Here is a 12,826-nt window from a genome sequence, read left to right on the forward strand (position 1 = left end):
CTAGATGGTTTGTATGCATGAGTGTGTTTTTTGAAATGGCTGTGGGTCAGGTGTTTGTTTTTTTTTTTTGCAAAACAGCTGTTTTGTAAAGTGTTACTTAATAGTGTGGGCCTCTTTTTGTGTGAGTGAGTGGGTTTTGTCGCATGCCTTTCGTGTTGTCTGCCCTGTGTGTGTTCATCACTTTAGTACCTGCCTCCTATTCTGCGTGTCATTAAATCCAGTCCTTGTGACAGGACGTTTCCTGATCTGGTAGATACATACCGTGTCCAGTATCTTTGGACACAGCTGTTTATACCTTTATCTGCTTCCTCAGGATAAACTCCTACAAATGGGGCTGTTAGAGCAAAGGTGGGTAGTTACACGGAGGGCCCGGAAGCTTTGCCCGCCTGAAACTCTCATCGGCGGTGGTGAGAACCCACATCCTCGCCAGCTGTCCCTGATGGTCACTGCCCAGATGGCTCTGCCTGCTGGTATCAACAGCCACGCATCTTAGGCTGATTCTAAGCTTAAATTTGCATTGATCTCTGTCTGCTCTGTGTGTCCATTATTTTTTTCTGTCACTGCACAGTAGGAAGTAATGGGGCTTCCCAAATGGTGCTAGAGGTAAAGAACGCGCCCGCCAGTGCAGGAGACATGAGAGCCCTGGGCTCGATCCCTGGGCGGGGAAGATCCCCTGGAGGAGGGCATGGCAACCCACTCCAGTATTCTTGCCTGGAGAATCCCATGGACAGAGGAGCCTGCTGGGCTACAGTCCATAGGGTCACAAAGAATTGGACACGACTGGAGTGACTTAGCAAACACACATGAGGTAATATCTTAAAAATATTTTGAGCCAGTGATCCACCAAAAGAGATACCCGGCCCCCAAAATACAGATTTTTCTTTTTGTTGTTGCAAAGGGCTCTGAGTATTTTCATAAATATGTTTGTTGTTAAACTTCTGATGTCCTGGAAGTCAAAGCAAACGGCTCCGGTTCTTGCTCTGGGTGTGTGTATGTGTGTGTTTTCCTTTCTTTTTAAAACCACTTTAGATTGTGGGGCAGCTTCCTAGCTCTGTGACACTGAGCCACTTCCTCAACCTCTCTGAGCTTCTCCCCACATGTTTAAACTTGAAATAAGTCAGTATCATTCAAAAGCCTGTGGAAATTTTCAGCGGGCACATGTGGCCAGTGGAAACTGAATTGGACCACACAGCTTTAGAATCTGGAGGCTGGGTTCATCACGAGTCCTTGATCTGCAGCAGATGCCCTCTGGGAGGGTGGGCGGGCAGGTCCTGCCCCCACCCCCCCCACCCCCCCCCCCCGCGTGCTGGTCCATGTCCCAGAGATCAGGCCCCGCCTCCTGCACCTTGGTCCTCTCCTCCCCCTGGGCAAGTTGCTCTGCCTTGGTCTCCACTGGTTTACCTGTAAAAGAAGCAGTTGCCCCCTGTCCTGGCTTATTGGGAGCCGGGGAGCCCAGGCGAAGAACAAAGTCTTTGGATCTAGATTCCTGGCCGCTTCCTGTGCATGGGAGGTGCTGCTGGGCCATGTAGCAGGTCGAGAGGCTGGGATCTGGGGAGAGACTGTAGCCTACCAATTAGGACCCAGCTCGGATGGACCTGTGTGCTGGGTGCACACAAAAGCCCTCCATCACAGGGCATGGGAAAGTCTTGTCCCACTGTGAATGCCTCTAGAAGAAGGCACCCAGGCAGCTTACCAAGTGAGCAAGCAGAACAGGGCAGCAAACCCCAAACCAAAGCCTAGGGCACCCTGCAGGCTGTGGATTAACTGTGCCCACTGCTGACACAGGTGGAACACTCCCTGCGTGTCCGGTGCTCCCTGCCCCCCTCCTCACAGGGTCCCCACGACAACCCAGAGAGGTGGGACCCAGCGTTATCCCCAAGGTCAGTGGTCTGGTCCCCCCCACTTGGCCACACTTCGTGTGATCACTTACAGTCTCAAGTGCCCGCTTTGCACCCTGGCCCTTCACCTGACTGCAGGCTCGAGTTCCTCAACAAGAGATGGATTTTTTTTTTAACTCTAAAGCACTTTTCCTCCGTTTGAGGGGCTGCAGAGCCTTTGCTGACTCCGTGCACGGCCCAGAACATGACGTGTGTTCCTCTGTAGTTTGCAGACGGCGTGTACCTGGTGCTGCTCATGGGGCTCCTGGAAGATTACTTCGTACCCCTGCACAACTTCTACCTGACCCCCGACAGCTTCGATCAGAAGGTACGTGTGTGCGCGGTCTCCATCCTGGGAGTGGCCCGGGACACGCGCATCCCAGTGAGCAGTGTAGAATCCCTGGGCCGCTCTTTGTGAAGTCCAGCCTGCCTAGAAAATGGTGTGGTGATGACATGTGACCCTCAGGAAAGGAAGGAGCCCTGTGGGTAGTGCCTAACGCATCCAGGGGACGTGTGCCACGTTCTCGTTGGACTCTTTCCCTGGGACGATGCTGGTCTTCATAATTGTGGCCGAATGTCAGTAGAGTTGCAAATCCTTCCCCTGTTTGTGCCTCGTGGTCTGCCTGCTGCTTCATGAGCTTCCTAGACGCCATCTTCAGTGGCTGCACAATGTCCATGGAGCGGCTCTGATGCCAGTCTCCCTGTTTTCCACTCTAGGGCAGTTCATTTGTTTCTTTTTGGCTATTAAAACAATAAGGTATCCTTGTGAATATATTGTTGTCCGGTCGCTAAGTCATGTCCGAATGTTTGACCCCCATGGACTGCAACATGCCAGGCTTCCCTGTCCTTCACTAACTCCCAGAGCTTGCCCAAGCTCATATTCATTGAGTCGGTGATGCCATCCAACCATCTCATCCTCTGCTGCCCACTTCTCCTCCTGCCCTCAATCTTTCCCAGCATCAGGGTCTTTTCAAATGAGTCGGCTCTTCACATCAGGTGACCAAAGTATTGGAGCTTCAGCTTCAGCATAAGCATTAGTCCTTCCAATGAATATTCAGGATTGATTTCCTTTAGAATTGACTGGTTTGATCTCCTTGCTGTCCAAAGGACTCTGAAGAGTCTTCTCCAACACCTCAGTTGGAGAAAAAAACATCAATTCTTTGGCATTCAGCCTTCCTTGGAGAAGGAAATGACAACCCACTCCAGTGTTCTTGCCTGGAGAATCCCAGGGACGGAGGAGCCTGATGGGCTGCCGTCTATGGGGTTGCACTGGGTCAGACACAACTGAAGCGACTTAGCAGCAGCTGCCTTCCTTATGGTCCAACTCTCACATCCATACGTGGAAAAACCGTAGCTTTGACTACATGGACCTTTGTTGGCACAATGATGTCTCTGCTTTCTAATATGCTGTCTAGGTTGGTCATAGCTTTCTTTCCAAGGAGCAAGTGCCTTTTAATTTCATGGCTGTGCAGTCACCATCCACAGCGATTTTGGAACCCAAGAAAATAAAATCTCTTATTGTTTCTACTTTTTCCCCATCTATTTGCCATGAAGTGATGGGACTGGATGCCACGATCATGAATATGTAAATGTAAATATATGTTTCCATTCCTGTGGATTGTTTTCTAGGAAAATCCTCAAAGAGGATTGTTTGGGTCAAAGGGCATGGCCTTCACATTTGGGACACTCTTGTGACCGGGTGTTTGCCTCCTGCCAAGGGCTTCCACAGGCCCAGCCATCCCAGCAGTGTTTAGTCCTCACCTTTAGAAACCTGGCTTGTGGACTCACCGTATGGCTTGAACTCGAGAGCATCTGTCATTTTATTTTCCCAAAGTGCTAGACCCGTGAGTCAGGGAGGCAGACGAGGCGAGCGGGCGCGGCAGCCAGAGATGCATCCGGAAGCCGGGCCAGTGTTTACCAATCAGCCTGCTTCTGGCATCGCGAGGGCGGCTTGCTCGCGGCCAAATGTCGCTGCCGTCTGGCCTGCTGAGATGGATCAGAGCAGATCAGCGAGGTTCTGGCACATTCCCCTCCTCGGTGCACAGAGTGGGTGAGGGGGTGCTCGGGGCTTCATGGGGCAGGTCAGGAGGCAGGAAGACAGACAGCTTGGTCATGGAGTTCATCTTGCATTTCCTGCCCATGTGGCCGGCTGCAGAAGGATTTCTGTTTGTTTTTTGACCTGAACCATTTCTAAAGTCCTTATGGAATGTGTTACAATATTGCTTCTGTTTGATGTGTTGATTTTTTTGGCTGCAAAGCATATGGGATCTTTTGAACCCATGTCCCCTGCGCTGGTAGGCAAAGTCTTAACCATTGAACCGCCAGGGAGGTTCCCAGAAGTCTTAGCCACTGAACCACCAAGGAAGTTTCCAGAAGCATTGTTCTGGAGAGATCTTTTCTTTGTTCATGAGGCTGAACAAAGAGCTGAACAAAAACGAGCACGAAGGCTGGTGAGAAGGGTGAAGTCAGCCAGGCCGACTGGAGCTGGGCTTCTTTCCGGGACAGGCTCTGCGCAGTAGCAGGGGTGGCACCTCCCAGCCCCGGCCTTCTTCTCTCTGAGATGAGACGAGTCTCTGTCCATCACCCTCTGGCCTGGGAGGCTCAAGGCCTATTCGGTCCACCTTCACCTCTGAGCGGGAGGCGGGTAGCTGCTGTCGGGGACAGCATCCCGCATGGTGTGAGACCATCAATGCTTGTAGAGTCCAGTGGTGGCCTCGTGGCCTCCAGAGCTCTCCTGGCTGGAAGCCGTTGTTCTGGAGGGTCTTTCTCCAGCCGTGTTAGCCCCCAGCCCCACCCCTGGATTCTCTGCCTTCCTCCCCACGAGTGATGGCCTCATGGTACCACTGGGAGGTTCCTCGTTAGCCATGGGGCTTCCTAACCTCCAGGTCCTCCAACCACCTCGCAGATGATGGCCTTTCCCTGCTACACCGACCTGAACCCGCTTCTGGCTGGGGCCGGGCACCTCGTCCCCAGTGTGGCCGGGCAGTGGTGACACACGCTGAGAGACCCTCTCGAAGCATCCTCGGGACCCCAGACTCTGCCAGGCACTGAGAGTCCTTGTAGCAGTGATGGGAGACAGATCAGTGAGCAAAATCCGAGATGCATCGTGGGCGCGTGCTTTTAAACGATCACACTGGAGTTTAGAAAGATGAGATGGGACGTCTCCGACCCTGAGGTTCCTGCAAACAACTGAGCAGCCCCATCGAGCCATCTCAGAGGTGTGGGTGCCACCCACGCTTCTTGTTTGAGCCCCACCATTGAGCCTTGCTCTGTGCTGGTCACTTTGCTGGGTACCTTGGGCCTGTGGTCATCTTTTGGAAGATTCCACAGTGTCCCTCTCTCTCTGGGGGGGTGGCCTGTGTTCTGGAGACTTGAAGGTTTTTCCTGGAAACAAATCCCAGAAAGGGCTTTGCAGTTTCAGGGTGCTTTCCCATTTGCTTCCTCATCGGAGTCCCTGTCCCCAGGGAGGAAAGGGGTCCTCGGGGTGCGGATGGATCATCAGCAGGGGCGGAACCAAGAGACCCTATTCCTTTCTGGGACCCTCTGCCCTTCTCTCTCCCCACCTGGTTTTTTGAAACTCCTTTGCAGCACAGAGAGAAAGCACTTTGGGGGTCCGGCCGTGGACTGCCTCCTGGGAGCAGTGGGGGGCTTTGGGGTTCAGAGTGTGGCCTGGGGTGGGGTCTCACTCTTGGGGATCACAGTCAAGGTACTGGCCCCACGTCTTGTCAGGAGGTGTCTGCTCTTCTCTGTGCCAGGTCCGTGGAGCCAGGCTCCGGGGGTGCTTCTCTGCAGGGGCAGCGAGGTTGTGGGGTTGAGGCTTGGGTCTGCAAGAGAACGGAAGGGGAAGGGGCAGCTTCCTGTCTGCTGGTTTCCTCGGACGGAGAAGAAAGCAGAGGAAAGTCTTGCTCAAAACCTATCACTGGTCGGGCCGAGCAGCTGCAGAGAGGTGGGCCTTGAAAGGATGCTCGCCCGACCCCTGCCGCTCCCCGCCTCCCACAACGCCATCCCCCTGCCAGCCAGTCTTTCCCTGGGGCAGGGAGGGGCCTCGTGGACTTGACCATGCTCCACACCCGTGATGGGGGTGCATCCTGCCAGCCTGGGGGCCACGGAAGACGTCTGTTCCCACGTTGGGCTGATGGTCTAACCCGACCGTTACCCTCTTTCTCCCTCTTGGCCGTCCTGGCTCTGTCTCGACTCCGAACCTGTTGTGTGTATGACTCAGGGATCCGGATCTCAGAGGATGGTGGAAGAGGCAGGATGCTCCCAGAGGCAGGGCACAGGTTCCAATCCAGACTTGTGTGGGCTGAAGCCCGGCCCCACCTCTCGGAGCTTAGGGACTTTCTCAGCACAGATGATAGATGGTCTCACCCATCTCACCCAGGACCTCCTTTGGGAAGTGGGAGATTAAGACCCTCTGGTCATCTCCCTTGCGTGTCCCTGCTCCAAGGCCCAGCTGGGTTCAGCCCTCTCTCCGGGCTGGCTCCGGGCCCTGCAGGTGGGACTCTGACAGCCTGCGTCCTGTCTCCCCTCGGCGTGGCCCGCGAGCCTCAGGTCACTTGCAGCTCACCCAGGTCTGGGTGTGTGTCCTGCACCCACTCTGGGGCGTGTCCCCCATGCCAGGGCCGGGCTCCTGTTTGATACTCAGCGGACGGTGGCCTTCTCTGCGTCTCTGAGTGCTGCCCACCCAGTGCCTCCGTGGCCTGGAAGCTTCTCTGCTGTGCCCCGAGCTCTCGTGGTCTTGACTAACGGAGGAATATTTTGCCAAGTGTCTTTTTCCTGGTTAATCATTAAACCACTTTGCAGGCAAACTTGTGGTGTTTCTGATTCATTGGCAGGGAAATCATGAAACTGTTGCTGTTTAAAGGGTGTTTGATGACAGGAGAGCCCTAAAGTCCTTTCCAGCTCTGACATCTGTGATTTATTTTACTTTTTGGTTTCCCTGCCCTCCTCCTTCCCCCAGCCCCCACCAGCCTTCACTCGATGCAGACATCTGGCTGGCTGTGATTTGGTTGCTCACCAGTATCTCCGTGGTTCAGGTGGACTTGAAACTCAGCAGAGATGGCTCTGTGTCTAACCTCTGCAGCAGCCATTAACAGAAGTGAGCAAACTGCGAGCATCCTTGGGGGCTGAATGCAGATGTGCCTACGTTTCCGGGGCATCGAGCAGGTCGAGGGTCAGGACCAGGCTGTGCAGCATCCACCAGGGGCCTGACTTCAGGTCCAGCAGGGTCCACGGCACCTGCTCTGGGTCAGGGCTACCGATATACCCCTGCCGAGGGCACGCCATCATGCTCAGCTGGCTCGAGGCCCTTCTGACAGACAGCAGGTGACTGCTGTGTGCTGGGGACAGGGCCCAGGGCCGGGCGCCTTCGGGAGGTGACTCGCCCTTTCTGAGCCTCAGTTCCTCAGTTGTGAAAAGAAGCTGCCGTCACTTGTCTTCATGAGGGCGTGTCGGAGCCTGGGGACCCCCACTCCTTCCTGCGTCTCCCAATCCCCTGGGAAGGGGAGTGAGGCCCACCTGGCGGGTGTGTGTTGTGCTCCGCAGACTCCCTCCTCCTCCCTCTCCCCACCCTCTGTCCTGCCCTGGGCACCCCTGGTCCTTGTGGGCCGAGTTATTCCAAAGGTTCCCCTGTCCATGCTTGCTTCCATCCCCTTAGAAGAAAATTGGTGGAGATGGGGGGCAGTGGGCAGGCTTGGGACCAGTTGCAGCCCCGACGCTAACTCTGGCTTCCTTGGCAGGTCCACAACGTGTCGTTTGCCTTTGAGCTGATGCTGGACGGAGGCCTTAAGAAGCCCAAGGCTCGCCCCGAAGGTAACCCAGGTCTTTGAGGGGCTGGGTGACCGGCCGTGTCTCTCCCATCAGGCCCCGAGTGTGTGGCTCAAAGGCCAGGCTCTGCCGACCCCAGCTCCCTGTTGCCCTCGAGGCTTCGGGGACCTAGAGTCCTGTGCTGGTGAAGCCACCAAGGCCAGTTCTTCAGCAACCACTTGACTTGGAGGATGCGGCCTCTGCCCCACCGGCTCAGGGTTCGATTGCCTCACCAGATGCCCTTGCTCAGACTGAGATGCTGCTTCATGTCTTGAGACGATATTTAAGGTTGGCTGCAGTTTGATGCCTGTCGGGTCACTGTCCTGATGGCCCAGTGGTGCCTGTGAGCAGGGCCGTGGCTCGATCTTGGCCTGTGAGGTCTGAGTGGCAGTGGAGGCCAGCAGATCCCCAGCGAGAGGCCTCCTCGCTGCCGCACCCGCCTCCTGTGTTAAATGACCTCTACCAGGAGTCTCTTAACTTGAGCGGACAACTGAAGCCCTGGGGTGGGTGAGTGGGGTGGAGGGGGTGCTTCTCAAAGCATCTTCCAACTCAGGGGCTGTGGAACGGGCCCTCCAGGTCCCGATTATAACAGGTTTGCAGGTGACGCCAGTGCTCCTGGATCCCCGCCCGACAGTAACAGCGTGAATCCTGGGTGGGGTGTTCTCATTACCCGCCACCCATGCCCCCTGGGAGGCTCAGCGGTCACTGCCGAACACCCATCCGAGGACAGGAACTCTGTCCCGTGACCCATGACCGCAGCCCTCCCCAAGCCCTTGTCGGAGCTCAGAGAGCAAGGGAGGAGCAGAACCAGGCGCCTCAACCCCCAGGGGGACAGGGCCCCTTCCCACCAAACTAGGTGCTTGGACTTCCTGGGCCACCCCTTGGTCCTGACGTCGAGGGGGTAGGACCATGGCTCCCGCCTGCCCTGCCCCAGGAGGCCCGCAGGATGGCCCGCCGTCCCCAGTACGTGTCCTTGGCTGTCCTAGACCCCGTACCACGCAGACTTGTCTGGGCCCTTCCTGGAAGGGATGAAGGAGAATCCTCGCCATTCCAGTGCTCATCCCACGGGGTGGCGGCCTGGGGGCTCGGGAAGTGGCCTGCGAGTGGCGGGGACAGCAAGAGTGCTCTGCGGGGGACGTAGAGGGTGTCCCCGCATCTCCCAGGTGCTGGCACCAGGACTTGGGGCAGCTTCTCTCACCCACAGTGGTTTCTCTGTTTTCCTTCTGCAGATGTGGTAAACCTGGATCTCAAATCCACCCTGCGGGTTCTTTACAACCTGTTCACCAAGTACAAGCACCTGGAGTGACAGCGTGGAGCCAGTGACCTCAGCGGGGACCGTGCTTCGGGAGGTGCCCTGGCCTCCCCTCCCAGCCCGTGGTTGCTCCCCACCCCACCCCACTTTTTTTTCTGGTAGATTCTCTTCACCTCCTTTCCTTGTAATTCCACAGCGGGCGGCATCCTTAGAAATGCAGGTTCCCCACACCAGTGCTCTGCGAGTTTGCAGCCTCGCCTCACCTGGGGGGCCACAGGGGCCAAGTCAATTGTTGATCAAAAGATGGAAAAGAAAAAAAAAACCGGAACCCCGACCCTCAGCCCCTGGGAGGCGGGGGCGGGGTGCCTGGCCTTCCAGCTGACAGCCGTCAGTGATCACAAGTCATCAGAAACACGCTGCAGCCTTGCAGCAGGGCGATGGCTCGGCTCCCCTGGTGGCATCTCCTGGGCAGGACTCTCCTGGGCAGCCAGGCCTTTTTACAAAAAAAAAAGCATTTTTCAGTTTGAAAAAAAAATTCCCTCCGACCTCTTGGAAGCCTCAGCTGTGACCGGAGTGTCCACTCGCATCCTTACTCCTTGTCTGCTCTGTGTGGCTTGCATTTCGCTTTCGCGCAGACATCTGGGACCCAGTGGACCCAGCGGCCACGGTCCGTGGGAGGAAGGGTTTCTGAGGCGTTTCTTCATCTCTTGCTGCGGCTGAGTGGGCTGTGTTGGAGCTGGCTCTAAAAGGCAGCTGGAGACAGCTTTGCTGGGAAGTCTCCAATCCCAGAGGCCCTCTTTGAGGATGGATGCCTTTCCAAAAACCTTTGGAAAGCAGGGTGTTTCAGTTTGCAGGGGCTGCCGTAACAGAGTGCCACGGGTTGGGGGGTGAGTTAGAGCACGGACGTTTATTGTCTCAGTTCCAGAGGCTGGAAGTCGAGATGGTGGTATCAGCGGAGCTGGTGCCTTCGGAGCCTCCTGGGCTTGTAGACGGGCACTGTCTTCCCTCGCTTCCTACGCTTCTCCCCCGTCTGTGAGTCTGTGTCTCATCTCTTATAAGGACACCAGGCAGAACGGATTGGGGTGGACCCTAATGACCTCACAGTACCTTAATTACCTCTGTGAAGACCCCTGTCCCTAAATACCGTCACCTGCTGAGGTCCTGGGGGTTAGGACTTCAATATGTGGGGTCGGGGGTGGGGCACAGCTCAGCCGTAAGAGGGAAGGCGAAGTGTTCACCTCTGTCCTCCGCGAGCCCCAGCTTTCTGCAGCCTGTGGCATCCTTGGGGCGCCCTGTCGAAGGAAATGTGATCCCTCATTTGTCTGCCCTTCACCCCTCGCCTGACTCATCTCGGGAGAGAAAGGGGCACCCCTAGGCTGGGTCTCAGGCGGGTCTTCCGCTAGGTCACCCCCACCCCCACCTCCCTGAGGAGCCGGGGTTTTCATGACATCTGGACCCCCGAGTTTGCTCAGCACCCCAGCAACATGGGCCTTTCTCTTCTGTGATATTCGCCTTCCCGCTGTAGGTCAGAGCTGTTGAGCACGTCGTTAATATTACATCACGTACCAGTGCTCAGGACTTAAAGAACAGCTGCCTGTTCTGCCTGGGCTCGGGCGGCTGCCAGCCTGGGGCTGGGTTCAGAATAGCCAATGTGATGGAGGAGGTTACCCATCAGGGGAAAGAAATAATTAAAACGGCATTACAGCATCTCCTGCGGGAGGCGGTGACATTAAAGATCCACGTTGACAAAATTGCTGAGGCTGGAACATTCTGTGCTGCCTTCATTACACGCGTGGAACCACGGTGCCAGGGAGGCGAGGCCCCTCCACCTGCTGTGGGCACTCGTGGGCCTGGTGGGGCGCTGCCAGTTCCTGGGGACCTGCGGGGGTAGGGGTGGGAGTGGGGGTGAAGGAGGGGAGGCCTGGGTTTGGAAAGCAGCCTGGGGTCTTCAGCCCAGGTGGGCAGCTCCCCCGGCCTGTTCCACGTCCTGAAGGTCGGGGTGAGGGGCATTGGTTCTTCTAGGGAGGGAGGTGGTGGTGGGGTTCAGCTCCCAGGGCAGTGAGCCCACTTCAAGCCCACTTGTGTTTCAAGCAGGAGAGTAACAGGAATGATAAATATATGGGAAAACTATAGACAGGCACTTTTATCTCATAATGCTGACTCTTTAAAGCCCTGGTCTCCAAATTACTTTTTCTCAAACTGGCGCGAAGGCGTGGGTGTGCCTTCTGCCCACCTGTGCAGGACCCCTCGGGCCGTGTGCATCACTTTCCTCCCTTTGCTGTCTGGACGGAACCAGAATTGAAAGCGCATGTGTGGTGAGGGCTGGGAAGCAGTTTTGAGGCCAAAGCCAGGGTGACATCTGCAGTGGCTAGATTCCTCCTCTCGGGATCCGCCCATCATCCCTGGTGGCTCGGGGACAACAGCTGTCAGGACACGAGTGTCGGGGCCGGGGACCTCCCCGCTGCGGAGGCCCACATGCTGCAGCATCTTCTGGGGTAACTGTGGCAACAGAAGCAACTTTGTTCTGACACTTGCTGGGAGCTCCTTGGAATGCAAAGCTTCCCTCTTAGTCCTTAACTCGGGAAAGTTCTAGAACCTGTCCTCCTCCACTGATTCCCATTTGTAGTGAATGACCTCCCCACCTTTGCCCCGAAGAGGGACCTTCATCCACAGGAAGTAAGTGAAGACAGGGTCATCGGTAGCCATGCAGTGATGGGTATAGGTCATGACATGCCTCCTCTTACTGTTCTGGTGGCCTGTCTTTGAACGCCCTCCCCTCCCCTGGTTTTGGGTCGCCTGCTTGCAGCTCTGGTTCCCCCTCGAACACGGCATCACAAAGTGCTGAGCCCAGAGCCCCACGTGCCCTGAGGTCCTAACTGGATGTGACACAAGAGCTGTGTTGTTTTAAAGCAGCCAAATTCTCTTGCCCAATTTGTGTGCCAGTATCTTCGTGTCCTTGATTTGTTTTAAGCAGTGTTTACTTTGGATTTCTGGGTATTAAATAAAAGCCACTGCGACCCTGGCTGTGTTGTTACCTGCCCCGCGGGTGGACGGTGGGAGCCGGCTTTCTGGACAGTGTGCGGTGGTTTATCCCAATAAAGGCCACTGCCACTGTCTGCATGCCAGGCTTTCTTTCGTGCCTTTAGCCACCATGCCTGGGCCACCCTGTGCTCGGCGCTGGCCCCATGACGCCAGGGCAGCCCTGCTTCCCGCGGGGCTGCTGATGGACGAGGGAGGAGACAGCTTGCATCCTGGGGGGAAGGGTCCCCAGGGAGGGGGCGCTGCACCGAGGATTTCCTGGGTGGGAGCAGAGGCTGGCGGCTCATAGCGGCTGAGTCACACTACTGAACGGAGCGGGCGAGTCTGCCCAGGCGCCTGGTTCCAAACCCGAGCGAGAGATGCCAGTGGCCAGTGGCATGAGCTGCTACAGGGCCCTGGTCCCCTCCCTACCCTTTGGGGCCAGGGACCCTGAGGTGACCCCTGACGGGGCCAGATCTTTGGGGTTCCACGCTGGCCTTGCTATCAACCCTCCCCCACAGAAGTCGTGGGACACTTCAGGTATATCAAACTTTTCTCCACGTAGAATTAAAACGGGGACTGTGAACGTGCGGCTAGCCTGGGGGTGAGGCAACAGCACTATTTAAACATGCTGAAAAGGACAAACTTGCGGGAAAGACCCGGGGCTTTGGAGAAAGCCCTGAGCTCACGCTTGGCTTTGTTCCCACGTGACTGCTGGCGAGGTCACGGACCCACAGTCTTCCAGAGGGCACGTGTGCTCAGTCGCTCAGATGTGTCCAACTCTTTGTGACCACGTGGACCAGCACCCCACCGGGCTCCTCTGACCACGGGATTTTCCCAGAAAGAATCCTGGAATGGGCTGCCATTTCCTTCT

General features: G+C 56.3%; 1 protein-coding gene across 5 annotated transcripts in view; it reads left to right on the plus strand.

Moving 5' to 3' along the window:
- The window catches only part of PARVB (parvin beta), a 114,996-nt gene extending 104,311 nt beyond the window's left edge, over positions 1-10,685 (plus strand). For all 5 annotated transcript variants that reach the window (XM_086403217.1, XM_086403214.1, XM_086403219.1 and 2 more), the window contains exons 11-13: positions 2,104-2,205; positions 7,616-7,688; positions 8,912-10,685. In XM_086403217.1, coding sequence (XP_086259343.1) covers positions 2,104-2,205; positions 7,616-7,688; positions 8,912-8,988 — 252 coding nt within the window. In that variant the 3' untranslated portion in view covers positions 8,989-10,685. The remainder of the gene's footprint in view (positions 1-2,103; positions 2,206-7,615; positions 7,689-8,911) is intronic.
- Positions 10,686-12,826: the final 2,141 nt, after the last annotated feature.

Source organism: Bos grunniens, chromosome 5, assembly GCF_055505025.1.
Source record: "Bos grunniens cultivar Pamir isolate PY7600 chromosome 5, Bosgru_T2T1.0, whole genome shotgun sequence".
Lineage (NCBI taxonomy): Eukaryota > Metazoa > Chordata > Mammalia > Artiodactyla > Bovidae > Bos > Bos grunniens.